General features: G+C 56.5%; 1 protein-coding gene across 1 annotated transcript; it reads right to left on the bottom strand.

Annotated features, from left to right (window-relative positions):
- Positions 1-586: 586 nt before the first annotated feature.
- LOC134561296 (leucine-rich repeat neuronal protein 2-like) lies at positions 587-16736 on the bottom strand. Its single transcript, XM_063418173.1, has 2 exons — positions 16498-16736; positions 587-2894 (listed from the first exon to the last, which is right to left on the bottom strand). The coding sequence occupies exon 2, from the start codon at positions 2652-2654 to the stop codon at positions 612-614; it is 2043 nt and encodes a 680-aa protein (XP_063274243.1). The 5' UTR covers positions 2655-2894; positions 16498-16736; the 3' UTR covers positions 587-611.
- Positions 16737-17486: the final 750 nt, after the last annotated feature.

The raw sequence follows: 17486 nt of genomic DNA, 5'->3' as shown, positions 1-17486 counted from the left end.
CTTCTTTTTTTTAGGGTTTTTTTAGGTTTTTCTTGTATTTCCAAAGCAGGGACTGTCCAGCGAGGGAGGTGACACTGGGGATGCTTTGTTTGATGATCCCAACGCTCCAGAAAACCCCAAAAAAGAAACCCCAGACCCCACACAGATCCTAAAGGGGGAAACTTTCGTTTTTTAGGGTTTTTTAGGTTTTTTTTTTTTTGTATTTCCAAAGCAGGGCCTGTCCAGCGAGGAGGTGACACCTCCGGGGTGTTCCTGGTGCCAGGGGGACGCAGGTTTGGGGTTCCTCTTTATGGCTCTTCACCCCTTGGGGCATCGCCCCCATGGCGATCTTGGTCCCCTCCCGTCTTCCCAGCGGGATTTTTTTGGGATCCGTGGCCAAATCCAGCCCGTCCACACGGATCCGAGACCACCAGAGGCTCCTCTCCCATGGATCCAGAGGCTCCTCTCCCATGGATCCAGAGGCTCCTCTCCCATGGATCCAGAGGTTCCTCAAGGTCATGTCCACAAAATCCCATTTTTTCCCCGCCGTCCGTCGTTTTTTGGTAAAAAACCCTTTCCCCCCTCCCCGCCCACCCCAAAACCCCTCTGAACCCCCCCAAATCCATCCCCCCTCAGCACTCCAGGGCCGCCTCCTGCACCTCCACGGCCAGGAGGTGTCCCCGGGGCTGCACGGGGTAAACCACACGCACGGCGCCGCGCGGCGCTTCCCGCCGCGACCCGGCGCTCAACGCCATCCCCAGGAGCAGCAGCAGGCACAGCAGCAGCGCCGTCACCAGCGTCCCCTGTCCCCACGGCACCGCCCGGGCGGCCTCTTTAGTCCTGGCGGTGACACAGGCCACCCTGACCGGCGACGCCGCCGGCGCCACGCGCAGGCACGCGCGGTACTCGGTGTCGGGGCGCAGCCGCGTCACGTTGAAGCTGTGGGTGCCCGCCGGGATCCGCGCCGCGCCCAGCCGCGACCCCGGCGCCGCGCTGGCCCACGTCAGGTTGGAGGAGACGGCGTTGAGGCGCGGCCTCCAGGCCAGCAGGACGTGGTGTGGCTGCACGTCCACCACCAGCAGCTCCAGCTCGGGCCGGCCCAGCGGGAAGGAACGGTTGACCAACACGCGCACGCCGCGGGTGTCGGCGCCCAGCAGGTTGTGAGCCACGCACGTGTAGAGCCCGGCCTCGCCCGCCGCGATCCCACGGATCTCCAGCGTCCCCTCCGAGTGCACCTTGAACTTCCCACCATCCCCAAACGGCACCAACTTCCCCCCGGACGGCGTCACCCAATAAATCTCCGGCTCCGGCTCCGCCAGCGCGCGGCAGTGCAGCGCCACGTTGTCCCCAACCTCAACCTCCAGCCTGGCGGGGATGCTGCGGGCCGAGATGAGCGGCAGGCACTGCTCGGTCATCTCGCGGAAGGGCACGTCGCGGACGTGGCGGCGCCGCAGGTCGGGCGGCTCGGCGCACAGCGTGGACTGCGGCTCGATGAAGCGCACGCGGGGCCGCAGCGTGCTGTTCACCCAGCGGATGACGCAGTCGCAGCGCAGGGGGTTGCCGTGGATGCTGATCTCCTGCAGGTTGGGCAGCGACTCCACCGTCTGCCGGTGCAAGGCACTTAGGGCGTTGTTGTTGAGCATCAGCGTCTCCAGCTGCGGAAGGTGCTGGAAGGCCTTGGGGTGGATGAAGGACAGCTTGGGGTTGTTGGTGACGTCCAGCTTGGTCAGCTCGGGGAGGTTGATGAGGGCGAATTGGTCGATGGACACCAGCTCGTCCATGTTGTTGAGGCCCAGCTCCTTGAGGTGCAGCATGTTGGTGAAGTCGCTCTGCTTCACCCTCTGCAGCGGGTTCTTGTTCAGATCCAGGAATTTCAGGCCCGGCACCTGCTGCAGGGCCCTCTTGGGGACATCCGCCAGTTTGTTGTCGTAGAAGGAGAGGCTCTCCAGGCTCCTCAGCCCTTCCAGGGCGTAATCCGAGATCTCCCGCAGCTGCATCCCGGCCAGCACCAAACTCCGCAGGTTACCCAAGGGCCGGAAATTCATGTCCGGGATGGCGTCCACCTTGTTCCCTCCCACCATCAGGATCTCCAGGCTGGGCAGCGTCTGGAACCAGCGGCTGTCCAGCGTCCTCAGCAGGTTGGAGTTGAGGTGGAGCCTCAGGAGCCCGCCCAGGCCGGCGAAGGCGCGGGGGGCGATGCTGCGCAGCCGGTTGTGGTTCAGGTAGAGCTCCTGAAGATTCCCCAAACCCGCAAAGCTGCCGTCGGGCAGCTCGGAGAGCTGGTTCTCCTCCAGGTGCAGGCTCAGCAGCTGGGGCATGTTCCCCAACCCGAAATCCCGGACATCAGAGAAGCTGTTCTGCGACAGGTCCAGCTCCGACAGGTTCTGCAGGTAGCCCAGCTCGCCCTGCTCCAGCCTGGCGATGTCGTTGCTCTGCAGCAGCAGGGTCTGCGTGCCCTCGGGCAGCGCCGGCGGCACCGCCGTGATGAAGAGGTCGTTGCAGTCCACCGTGGCCGCCTCGCGGTAGGAGGAGCGCGGCGTGTACCAGGGCCGGATCTGGCACACGCAGCGCGGCGGGCACGCCACCCGCCACGGCACCGTGGGCACCGCGCCGGCGGCCGCCGAGCACAGCAGCAGCAGCAGCAGGAGGAGGCGGCTGGGATGGAGGCCGCTCATTTTGGGCCTGAGGAGGTCACAGGGAGCATCCAGAGATGGGGTGACGGAGGTGGCGGCGAGGTGGGGACGGCGCCCGGCGGGGGAGATGCTCCATGCGAGCCGCTGGAAGCGTCGGCGCCCCCCAAAACGGGAGCTCGAAGTGCTGGAGGTGCCTCAGTCAGAGCTGGGCCTCCTCTTCCTCCCCGAAGGAGTCGTTCCCGCGCTCGGCTGCATCTTCCGGGCTCCTGCTGGAGGTCATTCCTGGAAAAACGGAGAGGTTGGGTTGGGGCAGGGACAAGGAAGGGTTGGAGAGGTGAAAACCTGAGCGTGGGAACTCGGGGGATCTTCCCGGGACCCCGGTGCCCTCAAAATGCCCAGAATTCCAGTTTATATCCATGGCATGCACCGTGCCCTCCCATCCCAGGGAAACTGCTGGAATCATCCCATGGAATCTGCCCAGGACCCACAAAACAAATCCATGAATTCCATTTTATACCCATGATTCAACTGTTTCTTCCCATCCCAGAGACTCTGCTGGAATTATCCCATGGAATCTGCCCAGGACCCCTGAAAGAAATCCATTGATTCCATTTTATATCCATGGCGTGCACTGTGCCCTCCCATCCCAGAGAATCTGCTGGAATTATGCCATGGAATCTGCCCAGGATCCCCAACAGCCTCAAAACAAATCCATGAATTCCACTTTATATCCATGATTTAACTGTGTCCTCCCATCCCAACGGATCTGAGTGAAATTATCCAATGGAATCTGCCCAGGACTCCCGCAATAAATCCATGAATTCCACTTTATATCCATGATTTAACTGTGTCCTCCTATCTGCGTGGAATTATCCCATGGAATCTGCCCAGGGCCCCCAACAGCCTCAAAACAAATCCATGAATTCCACTTTATATCCATGATTCAACTGTTTCCTCCCATCCCAGAGAATCTGCTGGAATTATCCAGTGGAATCTGTCCGGGACCCCTGAAACAAATCCATGAATTCCATTTTATATCCATGGCATTTTCTGTGCCCTCCCATCCCAGAAAATCTGGGTGGAATTTTATCCCATGGAATCTGCCCAGGACCCCCAGCAGCCCCTGGATCTGCAGGTGTTGGGAATAATTATCCATGGGGATAATTATCCATGGGGATAATTATCCATGGGAATAATTATCCATGGGGATAATTATCCATGGGGATAATTATCCATGGGGATAACCTTCCTGCGGGCTCTCTCCCTGCTCCTCATCCTCCCCAGCTCCAAATTCCCCCATCCAGGAGCTCCAGCCCCTCCACTGGGATATTCCTCAGGGAAAAACATCCCAGGAATGCTCAGGGAGGGGCTGGGATGGGTTTGGACCCCTCCCCAGCATCTCCTGCCCCTCTCCCCGTCCACCCAGAGCCTCCTTTGATTCCATGATTTCCTCCATCCCTCCCACCCCACGCTGACCCCAATCCAACCTTTCCTTCCCTTAAAACCCTCTCACCCAGCGGGGAAGAAAACAACAAACATTAAACGAGTGGGGAAAGCAAAATTTCGTTTTTATCCCCCAGAAAGGGCTCCCGAGCCGAGTTTATTCCGCATCGACTCCTCCCGGGTCAATCCCGCTCTTTTCCCTCCTTTCCCGCTGCTTTTAAAGCAGCTCCAGGAGTGGAGCATGAAAGGAGAGGATGGATCCATCGATTCCCGCTTCCCTCTGATGGATCCACACCTTTCCTTTCAAGTGCTCCGGCGTTTTCAGGTCTATAAAACTCTCCAGCTGTTCAAATAATCTCGGGAATCTTTTCTCCTTAAAAAAAAATATTGAATAAAAAAGGAATTTGGGGGGGGTTATTTATTTTCTTCAAGCTATGAAGGAAAATCTGGGAAAAACGCCTGATTCCAACCCCAGTTTTCCAAGGAAAACCTCCCCAGCTCTGCTGGTTTTGTCCATAATTGGATTTTATCCCATTTTTTCCCAGCACAGGTTGCAGCATGGATGGGAGAAATCCTGGTTGTGGAATGGGGGAGAAAAATAAAAGGAGAAAGCAGAAATAAACGGACAAATTAGAAATAAATAAAGGGACAGAGGAGACATAAATAAAGGGACAAAGCAGAAATAACTAAAGGGACAAAGGGCCCCGAGTGTCGCCGGTGCCGTGGCAACCGCCCCCGCTCGCTCCTCATCTGTATTCCCGGGCCGAGCCCCGGGAAGCGGGAGCGGCTCCATGGAAACCCCGAGCTCCAGCGGGGATGGAGGAGCTTTCCCGGGAGAAGTTCGGGTCCCTGGAAACCCCGAGCTCCAGCGGGGATGGAGGAGCTGCCACCGGGAGAAGTTCAGATCCCTGGAAACCCCGAGCTCCGGCGGGGATGGAGGAGCTGCCACCGGGAGAAGTTCGGGTCCTTGGAAACCCCAGCGGGGATGGAGGAGCTTTCCCGGGAGAAGTTCGGGTCCTTGGAAACCCCAGCGGGGATGGAGGAGCTTTCCCGGGAGAAGTTCGGGTCCTTGGAAACCCCAGCGGGGATGGAGGAGCTTTCCCGGGAGAAGTTCGGGTCCATGGAAATCCCGGGGGGCTCCGGGGCTCGGCGGCTGGAGGGGAAGGATGTTCCCGAGGTGGAGGTGGCCAGGGGTGGGAGGGTTTTCCTGGGGTACCGGGGTTTTCCTGGGATAAAAGAGTTCTTGGGATACCAGGCTTTTCCTGGGATAAAAGTTTTCCTGGAATGGAAGGGTTTTCCTGGGATAAAAGAGTTTTCCTGGAATATGAGAGTTTTCCTGGGATGCCAAGCTGGTCCTGGGATATGAAGCTGTTCCTCGAGATGCGAGTTTTCCTGGGATATGGGGTTTTTCCTGGGATATGGGGTTTTCCTGTGATGTGAAGGTTTTCCTGTGATGGGAGGGTGTTGCTGGAATATTAGAGAGTTTTCCTGGGATACGAGGATTTTCCTGGATGGGACACTTTTCCTGGGATACAAGGCTGTTCCTGGGATGGGAAGGTGTTCCTGGAATATGAGAGTTGTCCTGGGATACAGGGATTTTCCTGAGATACCTGGCTTTTCCTGGGATGGGAGGGTTTTCCTCACCTCTGGAATGTTCCCTTTGAGGCCGAGAGGGCCAAATCCTGCCCTTTTCCCGGGCTGGGGCTGAGCCTGGATCGGGGGAAACCACGGGAACCTGCGGGAGCGTTTTGAGGGGGGAACAAACCACGACAAAAACAATTCCAGAGACAAAACAACAACTCCAGAGACAAAACAATTCCAGAGGCAAAAAAAAAATTCCAGAGACAAAACAACAACTCCAGAGACAAAACAACAACTCCAGAGACAAAAAAAAAAAAAAAAAAAAATTCCAGAGACAAAACAACTCCAGAGACAAAACAACTCCAGAGACAAAACAACAACTCCAGAGACAAAACAACAATTCTAGAGGCAAAACAACAATTCCAGAGACAAAACAACAATTCCAGAGGCAAAAAAAAAATTCCAGAGACAAAACCACAATTCCAGAGGCAAAAAAAAAATTCCAGAGACAAAACCACAATTCCAGAGGCAAAACCACAACTCCAGGGGCAAAAAAAAAAAAATAAATTCCAGAGACAAAACAACAACTCCAGAGACAAAACAACAACTCCAGAGACAAAACAACTCCAGAGACAAAACAACAACTCCAGAGACAAAACAACAATTCCAGAGGCAAAAAAAAAATTCCAGAGACAAAACCACAATTCCAGAGACAAAACCACAATTCCAGAGACAAAACCACAACTCCAGAGACAAAAAAAAAAACAAATTTCCAGAGACAAAACAACTCCAGAGGCAAAACAACAACTCCAGAGGCAAAAAAAAAAAAAAAAAAATTAAAAAAAAAAAAAATCCAGAGACAAAACCACAACTCCAGAAACAAAACAATTCCAGAGGCAAAACAACAATTCCAGAGCCGGGAAGCGGCGGGATGAGCACCGGGCTGATTTCCCAGCCCTCCTCATTAAAACGCAGCCGGAGAGAGGCAGGGATGAGCGGCGGCTGCAGCCGGGAGCTCCCGGCCGCGTTTTTATCTCCCGGACAAGCAGGAGTGACGGGAATCGCTATCGCCCGCCCTGCCCGCCGAGACGCAGGAGGATCGGGGGGAAAAAATAATAAAATTCCCATTTTCTGTGCACAAAACAAGGATTAAGTGAAGTGGCTGGAAAAGGCGGCGGAGCCTGGCAGTGCTGGGGGGTTTGGAGCGGATTCTGCTGATCCTGGTGGCTCCAAACCCTCCCCATCCCGGCCTTTGGATCTTCCAGGGTTGGGAAAGCCGTGCCAGGACCTCGGTGCCTTGTCAGGGAAGGATTTCTTCCCCAAATCCCGTCTAAACCCACCCTCCTTCCGCCGGGAAAAGCTCCAAGCTTCCAAAGCCGCTGTTCCCGAGGAAAAATCGCGGCTCAGACCTCGGCAGGGACCTCGCCGGGTGTTTCCATCATGGAAATGTGGAATTTTTTAGGGAATAACATCTCAAAATGGCAGCTGGAGGCTGCTGTGGGGACAGGGGTGGCACAGGGGGACACGTGTGGGGACATCGCTGCCCCACGGGGGGTGTTGGGTTTAGGGGGTGAAGCTGCTGGGAAGGGGAGTGGGAATGGCCTTGAATCCCAGGAAAATCCTCCTTTCCCAGGAAAATCCTCCTTTCCCAGGAAAATCCTCCATTCCAGGAAAATCCTCCTTTCCCAGGAGAATCCTCCTTTCCCAGGAAAATCCTCCTTTCCCAGGAAAATCCTCCATTCCAGGAAAATCCTCCTTTCCCAGGAAAATCCTCCATTCCAGGAAAATCCTCCTTTCCAGGAAAATCCTCCTTTCCCAGGAAAATCCTCCCTTCCCAGGAAAATCCTCCTTTCCCAGGAAAATCCTCCATTCCAGGAAAATCCTCCATTCCAGGAAAATCCTCCTTTCCCAGGAAAATCCTCCTTTCCCAGAAAATCCTCCTTTCCCAGGAAAATCCTCCTTTCCAGGAAAATCCCCCTTTCCCAGGAAAATCCTCCTTTCCCAGGAAAATCCTCCATTCCAGGAAAATCCTCCTTTCCCAGGAAAAGCCTCCTTTCCCAGGAAAAGCCTCCTTTCCCAGGAAAATCCTCCTTTCCCAGGAAAATCCTGGCATCCCTCCCTGCCCGCAGGAGCTGCCTCTGGATGCCACCAGCCCCGGAGGTGACAGCTTTGTCCCCTGCGTGTGGCACATTCCAGGCTGCGGGAAGCCTCAAATCCATGATTTTCAACCTAAAAGCCTCAAATCCATGATTTTCAACCTAAAAGCCTCAAATCCATGATTTTCAACCGAAAAGCCTCAAATCCATGATTTTCAGCCAGGAAATCTCAAATCTGTGATTTTCAGTCTCATTTTACCCCCGAGCCTCAGGCCCTGGGGTTAACGGGAGCCTTTGGAATTGTGCAAATTCCATGGAGGGAGGGAATTCTGGCTGAGCTCTGCCTCTGGAGAAGCCCGGGGCTGAGTGGGGAGATGGAATTCCAGCTGGATTGTCCTTCCCTCTGGAAAATCCGGATTTGTAACCCTCCCCCGAGCCCTGCTGCGGCTCCTCTGCGTTTTTGGGAGCAGCTCCAGCGCTGGCAGCGGCTCCGGGCTGCAGCAGGAGCTGAACTCTCAAATCCCACATTTCCAACCACAAATCGAGAACATTCCGGGCAAAAATGGGGATGGGGAGGGAGGAAAAAAGCGGATTTTTGGGTATTTATCTCCCTGACAGCTTTTTTTAAATGATTTTCAGAACCTTGGCTTGTTTTTCCTCCCACACGGGGCCGATTCTGTGGAATTTCCGGATCCCCAGAATATCCTGAATATTCCCCTCCTGCCACACGCCCTTCCCAGCTTTTCCCAGAGCCATCCCCAGGATCTCCTTCCTGAGGGATCATTTGGAGCCCTCCGGCCTCTCAAAGCCATCCCTGAGGGTTCCAGGGAAAGCTTCCCAAAGGGAATTTGCTTCCAGGTTTTGGGAAATTCCGTGATCAGCGCTGCTCCGGGAACTGTGGGGAGCTGTGGGACCCCAGCATCCACATCCCGCTGGAAAATCCCTCTGTGGGAGCCCAGGAAAACTCTCAGACCCCAAAATTTTAAAAAAAAATCCATAAAAATTCCATAAATTCATTAAAATCCCATTAAAATTCCATAAAAACAGCGTTGCTCCATCTAGGGCACTCCAGGGACGCTGCCGTGTCATTCCCAGTGACCTTCCCTGCGGATCGGCTTCCCGGTGGGAATGATCGATAATTAATTCCTCATTAACGCCGCCTCATTTGCAGAGCAGCTCCCCCCAGGCCTCCCCCACTTCCCCTTCCCTATCCAAGGGCAGCGGGATGGGGACAGGACGCTCCCGGGAATGTCACAGGGTTTGAGCTCCCAAATCCCATAAATTGTGGGATCCCAAGGACACAGAGGCCGCCTCCCAATCCCACTCCCAGTGGGGCACTGGGAATACTGGAGGAGGCGGCTCCCGGCATTCCAGGAGCCTGGATTGGGTGGAAAAACCTCCCAGCCCCCGGATCCAGAGGCTGGGAATGGCCGGGGGCTGCTCCGGGGGTGTTTTGGGATATTCCTGCGGGGCGGCGTTGGTGTGGGATTCCCTCCGGAGGGATAAATCCACGCTCCCGAAATTCCCCCAGGCAGGGAGGGAGGGGAAATCCAGGTTATAAAAAAGGGAAAAAAAAAAAAATGGGAATGATTCCCTGGGTGTGATTAAAACCAAACCCACGGTGGGAGCGCTCCTGTTATTGCTCCAGAGGTTCCTGTGGTTGGGAAAAACATTCCTGTGGTTGGGAAAAGTATTTCTGTGGTTGGGAAGAATATTTCTGTGGTTGGGAAAAATATTCCTGTGGTTGGGAAAAATATTCCCGTGGTTGGGAAAAACATTCCTGTGGATGGGAAAAGTATTTCTGTGGTTGGGAAGAATATTTCTGTGGTTGGGAAAAATATTCCTGTGGTTGGGAAAAATATTCCTGCGGCTCAGTGTTATTGCTGCCAGCAGGAATGCTGCACAGGGAAGAGGCTGGACAGGCCTGGAGAAATGGGAATGTGGCTGGAAAACTGGGAATCACACTGGAGAACTGGGAATGTGGCTGGAGAAATGGGAATCTCACTGGAGAACTGGGAATCTCACTGGAGAACTGGGAATGTGGCTGGAGAACTGGGAATCTCACTGGAGAACTGGGAATGTGGCTGGAGAACTGGGAATCTCACTGGAGAACTGGGAATCTCACTGGAGAACCGGGAATGTTGCTGGAGAACCGGGAATTTTGCTCAGGCACGAATGCTCCGCCAGGCCCTTCCAGCTTTTTTGTCTCTCCATCCGTGGATGGAATTGCTCATCCCGGAGGAAAGGGAGGCAGGGATGGGGCAGCGATTCCAGGGAATTCTGGAGTCGGGAATGGGCGCTGGGATGGGGTCACAGGGAGCAGGGAGACCCCCGGGGCTGCTCCCGCGGAATTCCAGCTCAGGACGGCACCTGTGGGATCAGAGCCGTCCCCAATCCCAGGAAAGCCTCTCCCGGTTTTTATCCTGGAGGATTCCAACCTCTGTGGATGCCGTAAAAACCGGGAGCGGCCAAACTCATCCCGACCCTGTGGAATCACATCCAAGGGATCCGGGATCCTCCTGGGAGAGCCAATCCCACCCTGCGGATCCCAGGATCCCGCGGATGTGATTCCATGGGGTCGGGATTCCTCTGGAATTCCAGCAGGACACGAGGCCCTGCCGCCAGAAGTGGCCCAGCTCCCGATTCCCGACAAATTCCAAGCCTGGAATCGCTGGCCGCAGGTCAGGACGAAAGGAGGGAAGCTCCAACAGCCAAAAAAAAACCGGGAAAAGATCAAATCCAGGCTTTTCAAGCGGCTCCAGCCCCGCCAAGGAAAGGGAACAACCTCCAGCATCCCAAAAAAAGCCGCGGATGCCAAGGAGTCGTCAGGAATCCTAAGGAAAATGTACGGTTGCCATGGCAACTGGCAGGCACAGCGCCGGGGCTGCCTCGCCCCTCCCCGGGCACGGAGCGGATCCGTGGGATGCAGAAAAATCCCTCTGGAAGCGCCGGGAGAGGCTCGGGGAGGTGCGGAGGGGAGGGAGCGGAGCTGTTTTTATGGAATTTTGGGGGTTGAGCCTCTCCCGGCGCTCCCAGGGAGGGATTTTCCAGCGGGATGCGGATCCCGCGCATCCCACCGGGTGGAAAAACCCTCCCTGATTCCCGGTAAATTCCAATTCCTGCTTATCCGGGATGGAATCATCCCGCGGAGCGCTGGGAGAGGAGGGAAAAGGGAATTAATCTCTGCAGGAAAAACCGGGATGAGCCAGGGTGAGCTGGGTTTGGAGCTGGAGGCTGGAATGGCCCTGGAGCAGGAAGGAAAAGCTTTGGAGATCCAAGGAACATCCCGGCTGCTCGTGCCCCTCATTCCCATGGAAAAATCCCTCCCTTTCCAGGGATTCTGCAGCAGGAAACAGGAAAAGCTGGGAAACGCCGCAGGAAAAGCTGATCCCTGTCCCCGCAGGCCTCGAGGGCTTCGGGTGGAACCAAATCCATTTCCTAAATCCATTTCCTAAATCCATTTCCCAAATCCATTTCCCAAATCCATTTCCTAAATCCATTTCCCAAATCCATTTCCCAAATCCATTTCCCAAATCCATTTCCCAAATCCATTTCCTAAATCCATTTCCCAAATCCATTTCCAAATCCATTTCCTAAATCCATCTCCCAAATCCATTTCCCAAATCCATTTCCCAAATCCATTTCCTAAATCCATTTCCTAAATCCATCTCCCAAATCCATCTCCCAACACGAGTGTGGGCATAGCAGGAGAAATTCCCTCTTTTTTTTTTCAGCATCTTGGGAATTCCAGGAAAACTGGGAAAATCCATGGCCAAGCTGGGGAGGACAACCCTGCCCGGGAGGATTTCACTGGGAAAAAGGAGCCAAGGAATTCTCAAAGATCCATAAAAACAGCTGGAAAATGCCCCCCAAATCCCCCTTTTTTACAAGAATTCCATGGAAAGGGAATTCCAGCAGGGGATTTCAGCTTGGATGGGAATTCAGGGACCTGGAATTCTGAAGGACCGATCCTGATCCTGCCCCTCGGTGCTTCCAGAGGGATGAATCCTTCCCAACTCCGGGAATTCGGGAGCTTCCCAGAGCCAGGGTTGGGACAACCCATCCCGGGAGCTGGTGGGAGTTGGGGAAGGTGACTCAGAATTTTCCATGGGAATCCGAACATTCCTGGGAAAAGCGCGGCTCCGCAGCAATCTGCAAATCGGGATCAAAGCCGCCGCACTTTTTTAATCTTTTTTTTTTATTTTTGGGGATTTCAAGGCGAGGGAGAGGCTTTGATGAGGCGTCAAAAACCGCTGGGAGCAGCCAAAATATTCCTTGGAATTTAAGGATCATCCTGGAAAGGGCGACAACCACACGATGGAAAAGCTTTGGAAAAGCTTCTGGCACAGACCTGCATTTTTCATGGATCATAAAAAGGAAAAATCCAAAATCCCTTTTTTCCTCCCTTTTCCAGGTAGCCAAAATTTGTATTTTTAATCCTTTTTTTTTTCTTCTTTCCCTCTTTATTCCCAAAGGTCCTGCAGGGAATCAGGGAAGCAAAGCTGATTTTTTTTTCTTCCTAAAAAAAGATCTGGAGCCGGCTCCTCTGATCCTTTGGGAAAAGCTGGTTAAGATGCAAAACCCCTTTTCTTGCTGATTCCAAACTCCTCATTTAAAATTCCTTATTAAAGCCTCTCTTTTCCCAAAAAACCAATTTTTCCCCCAGCCTGGATTCTCCTTATTTTGGCCATGGGGAAAGACAAAGCCCCGACCCTCAAATTCCACCTGGGATTGATTTTTTTTTTTTTAGGATCGTTCTAAATTGCATTAAAAATGGGATTTTAACAGAAATTGGGAGACTCTGGAGCCTGGAGAAGGTCGGGAAGATCCAGGATAATTCCTGGAGGGAAAACCCAGCCTCAATTCCAAGCAGAGCCTGGTGAATAATTGATCCCAAAAATAATTTATCCCGAATAATTTATGGATCGTGTCTGGGTGAGAAGAGCCCCAGACTTCAGTCCCAATTAAGGCCTTTGTGGATTGTCTGGGAACGGATCCCAATTTTTCCCATATTTATTTGTTCTCCGGGATCGCGCTCCAAACGGAGCCACCGCTAATTCCTGCTTTTCCCGAGTGTTTGCAAACAGCTCCCGCTGCCAGGATTTGGAGGGGGTTGGGATTTTCCAGCCCCTATCCCACCTCGGAATCTGCTGGAATTTGCCATGGAAGTGATCCCCCCAAAATTCCTGGCTGGATGGAGAGGGGACAGCGAAATCTCCCGGGGCGATTTTCCAAAAAAATCCCTAAAAAATCCCTAAACTCAACAGCTGGATCTGCCTTTTTCCAAAGCATTCCGTAAATAAATGGATGTCCTGGAATGCTGCTGGGAATTCCAGAGGCTGCCTGGATCCTGGATAAACGGATGATGGGAGCAGCCAGGTTTATCCAGGTTTATCCAGGTTTATCCAGGTTTATCCAGGTTTATCTCCTGATTGAGGAGCAGCGATCCCAATCCCAAAATTCCACCCCAAAATCCCAGTGTGGGGCTTTATCCACAGGGAACTCCCCCAAATTCCAGGAGTTTTAAACTCATCCCATTTTCCTGCTTGTCCCAACGCCCTGGCTGGGGTTGGAATTCTCCTTCCTGAGCTGAGCTGGGAATTTTTCCCTTGGGAATAATCCCATAAAACCAAAGTCACGGGGGAGAGATCCCAGCCCTCATTCCAGGGGCTGGAACCTTGGGATTGGAAACAGGCAGCAGGAGCAGCTCCTTTGTGTCCTGGAAAAGAGATTTGGGAGCAAAAGGAGGGGAGGTGAGGAATTTTTGTGTCCTGGACTGGCACTTTGGGACATCGGGAATGCCCAAAATTGTCCAAATCCCATGGAATCTCCCAGGGAAGGGGAGAGGCGTTAATGGCCAGGGGGATCCAGGGGAAAATCTGGGAATAAAGGGGCGGAGCCGCGTGTTTGGGATTCAGCTGGACAGGTGGAGATCCCAACCTCCCCCAGGGCAGCTCTGGCCCTTCCCAGCATCCCCCCAATCCCTGTCCCAGCCGGGAAATCCAGGATCCCATCCTGGGAAATCCAGGATCACATCCCGGGAAATCCAGGATCACATCCTGGGAAATCCAGGATCACATCCCGGGAAATCCAGGATCCCATCCCGGGAAATCCAGGATCACATCCCAGGAAATCCAGGATCCCATCCCGGAAAATCCAGGATCACATCCCAGGAAATCCAGGACCCCATCCCGGAAAATCCAGGATCACATCCCAGGAAATCCAGGATCCCATCCCGGGAAATCCAGGATCCCATCCCAGGAAATCCAGGATCCCATCCCAGGAAATCCAGGATCCCATCCCGGGAAATCCAGGATCACATCCCGGGAAATCCAGGATCACATCCCCAAAAGGCAGGGAAGAGATTTTCCAGCTGAAAGCAGGAGCAGGGAGGATCCCTCGGCTGAAGGAGCCGTGGCTGGAGCGCGGCTCCACCTCTGGAATTGGAATTCCGTGAGAATCCGAGCTTCCATGGGAATGGGAACAGCTCCTCTGAAACCTCGGGGGGGCAATTCCAGCCCAACGCCCGCGGTTCTGGGAAAAGCGAATTCCTGCAGCTCCGGAGCCCGGCGGAGGCGGGATGGGGTCGGGATGGGGTCCTGCGGAATTCCCGGCCCTTTTCCCTGTGCCAGAGGGATCCCACGGACCCTGCCGGGGCTCTGGGCACGGCTCAGCTCCCGCTTTTCCTGAGGGTGGGAAGAGAGATCCCAGCTGAAGGGAAGGGTTGGGAATGGGAAGAGAGATCCCAGCTGAAGGGAAGGGTTGGGAATGGGAAGAGAGATCCCAGACAAAGGGAAGGGTTGGGAATGGGAAGAGAGATCCCAGCTGAAGGGAAGGGTTGGGAATGGGAAGAGAGATCCCAGACAAAGGGAAGGGTTGGGAATGGGAAGAGAGATCCCAGCTGAAGGGAAGGGTTGGGAATGGGAAGAGAGATCCCATATGAAAGGATTGGGAATGGGAAGAGATCCCAGCCGAAGGGAAGGGTTGGGAATGGGAAGAGAGATCCCATATGAAAGGATTGGGAATGGGAAGAGATCCCAGCCGAAGGGAAGGGATTGGGAAGGGCCGAGGAGCAGAGGCCGAGCCCGGCCCTCAGATCCCGATCCTGCTCTGCCGCTTCCAGCGGTGCCAGAGCCGCTCCCAGCGCCGGCAGAGGGGCCACGGAGAGCCGGGAATGCCAGGAAAAACCTCAGCAGGGCGGGATCAGGATCCGCTGGCACCGGGAGCCGGGAGACGCTGCCCCGTGTCCCAGCAGTGACCTGAGGGACATCCCAGGACAATCCCCAGGACCGGGAATCTCGTCCTGAGCCACCTCCCGTGGCCGCAGGCTCGGGATGAGCGAGGCAGGGATGCGAGATTCCCATCCCGGCTTTTCCAGGGGCTGTGCCCGCATCCAGGATGGCGGGATCGGGGCTCCAGGGAGGGCAGGGCTGGCTCCTGGCTCGGCACCCGAGGAGGGGACACGGAGGGGACACAGAGGGGACACGGAGGGGACACAGAGGGGACACGGAGGGGACACAGAAGGGACACAGAGGGGACACGGAGGGGACAGAGGTGGCACCCGGAGCTCCCAGCCTTGGAGGAAGCGGTGCCCAGGGGCTGCAGCAGCCCCCGCCTGCACCTCCCGGCCCGGGCATCCCTTGGACCCCGCTCCGAGGGGCTTCTCCCGGCCCCGCTCCCCTCCGGGCCCTCACCGGCACCAGCCCTGCGTGTCCAGCGCCTTCTCCCGCCCCTCCCGGGTAGATCCAATCCCTTTTTTCCAGGCTCTGGGAGAAACCGGGGGAGGCGGCCAGGGCCGGGCTGAGCCCCGGGAGAGGCGAGGGCAGCGCGGGCTCAGCCTCACACGGAGCGCGGGGTCCCTGCCAGCCCCGAGCCCTTTCCCGGAGCGGCTCCCGGGGCGATCCCGGGGTGATCCCGAGGTGATCCCAGGGCTCTCCGGGGTGGCTGGGCACGGCCCCGGGCAGGGCTGGGCGCTGGCACAGCGACCCGGGCACTGCGGGCGGTGCAGCCGCGGCGGGGAGGGGCAGGGCTGGGCAGCGCGGGGAGGTAAACACGGCACGGGCACGGCAAGCAGGAAAATGACATTAAAACGACACCAAAACGATACCAAAACGACACCAAAATGACACCAAAATGACACCAAGGCTGCTCCCAACGCGTCCTTTGCTGTCCCCTTTGCTGTCCCCCCCTCCTGGGCTGGCTGTCCCCTCCCCGGGGTGGCCCAGCCCGGTGGGGCAGGGCTGGCCAGGGGCTCCAAGGACCGCGTTGGTGATGTTATTTCACACCCGGCGTCCCTCCCGTCACATTTCCCTGGTCTCTCGGGCACAGAGGGGTTAAAGCCCGGGAAGCGCCGCTCCCGCCCGGATCCCGCCGGCATCCCTGGATTCCAGCCCCGCCGGCGGCTCCGTGACCAGCGCATCACCCCCGGCCCCGCCGCCGCCACCGCCCGTTCCCATCCGCGCCGGGCCGAGGATCCGCCGGATCCCGGAGGAGTTTCCAGGAGCGGGGATGCAGCTCCCGGCGCCGGGAGCCCTCCCTGCCGCCTCCTTTCTCCCCTCCCGGAGCTCCCCTCTCTGCCCATTCCCGATTTTTTTTTTCCCTCCCATCCTTTATTTCCAAACCGTTTCTCCTCAAATCCACCTCAGAGCAGGGAAAGCAAAGCTGGAACGGGAAAAGAAAACCCAGCGCGAACTGCCGAGGCGCGGGCTCGGTGCTGCAGAGCCCCCCCAAAATCGCCCAAACCGCGGGGGTGGCCCCCGACTCACCCTCGGAGCCTGTCCCCGTCCCCCGGCGCCGCTGTCACCGCCTGTCGCCCCCCGCCGCAGCTGCTGGCACATCTGGCTGGGCTGGACAAGGCCGGGGGGCTCCGGAGCTGTCACCTTGTCGCTTGAGGACGGCGACAGGGCCAGCAGGACCCTCGGGGCTGGGGGCGGCGGGGAGAGCCCTTCACCCTTGGCTCTCCCGGCGCCTTTGCAGCCGCACAGTCCCCGCTCCCCCTCCTCCTCCTCCTCCTCCCTCCTCCTCCTCCCCTCTCCCCTCCCTCCCCAATCCTCCTCCTCCTCCTCACTCCAGCCTTGTCGCCAGGACGTGCCACCCACCCCAGGCAGCTCCTGCCGGCTGCGCCTTAACCCCTGCGGCTCCGGCGGCGCCCGCGGCCTCTCCCGGGGGATGTTCCCGAGGGATGAGGGAGGAATTCTCGCTTCTCCCGGGAATGCCGGGCCGGGCCGCGCCATCCGCAGCGCTCCCGCTGCGCCACCGCCGTGCCCTCCCCGCGGGGAGCGGTGGGGGACACTCGGGGGTTTGGGATTTGTGTCCCCAATCTCCTCGTCCCCACCGGGGTTTGTTGGCATTTCCAGAGGTGCGGCCCCGTGTCCCTCCCCGAGGGGACAGCGCAGCCCCCCGGGGTTCCCCAGCTCGGTCCCCACCCGCTGCCAGGGCCTCATTATTCCCAAAAAAGGGATTCAGGGACTCCCATCCTGGGAAAAACCGGGGAAAATCTGCGTTTTGCTCTGGAGAGAGCCGGGGTCCCAGCCGTGTCACCCAGAGGTGGGGATGGAGACCCCCACCCGCGGTGACACCCAACGGGACACGGGGACAAGGGACAAGGACCTGCCAGCCGCAGCTGCGGGGCTCGGGCCAGGGCAGGATTTAGGAGGGAGGCAGCAAAGAACCCCCAGCTTATTTCTTTTTTTTTTTTTTTTTATCCCAGAAATTCCTTTCCCGGCCCCGGGGAATGGCAGAGGGCCCCGGGGAG

This window comes from Prinia subflava, chromosome 23 (assembly GCF_021018805.1).
Source record: "Prinia subflava isolate CZ2003 ecotype Zambia chromosome 23, Cam_Psub_1.2, whole genome shotgun sequence".
Classification (NCBI taxonomy): domain Eukaryota; kingdom Metazoa; phylum Chordata; class Aves; order Passeriformes; family Cisticolidae; genus Prinia; species Prinia subflava.
The sequence above is the reverse complement of the archived record's forward strand: the minus strand, read 5'-3'. Positions and strand labels throughout refer to the sequence as shown.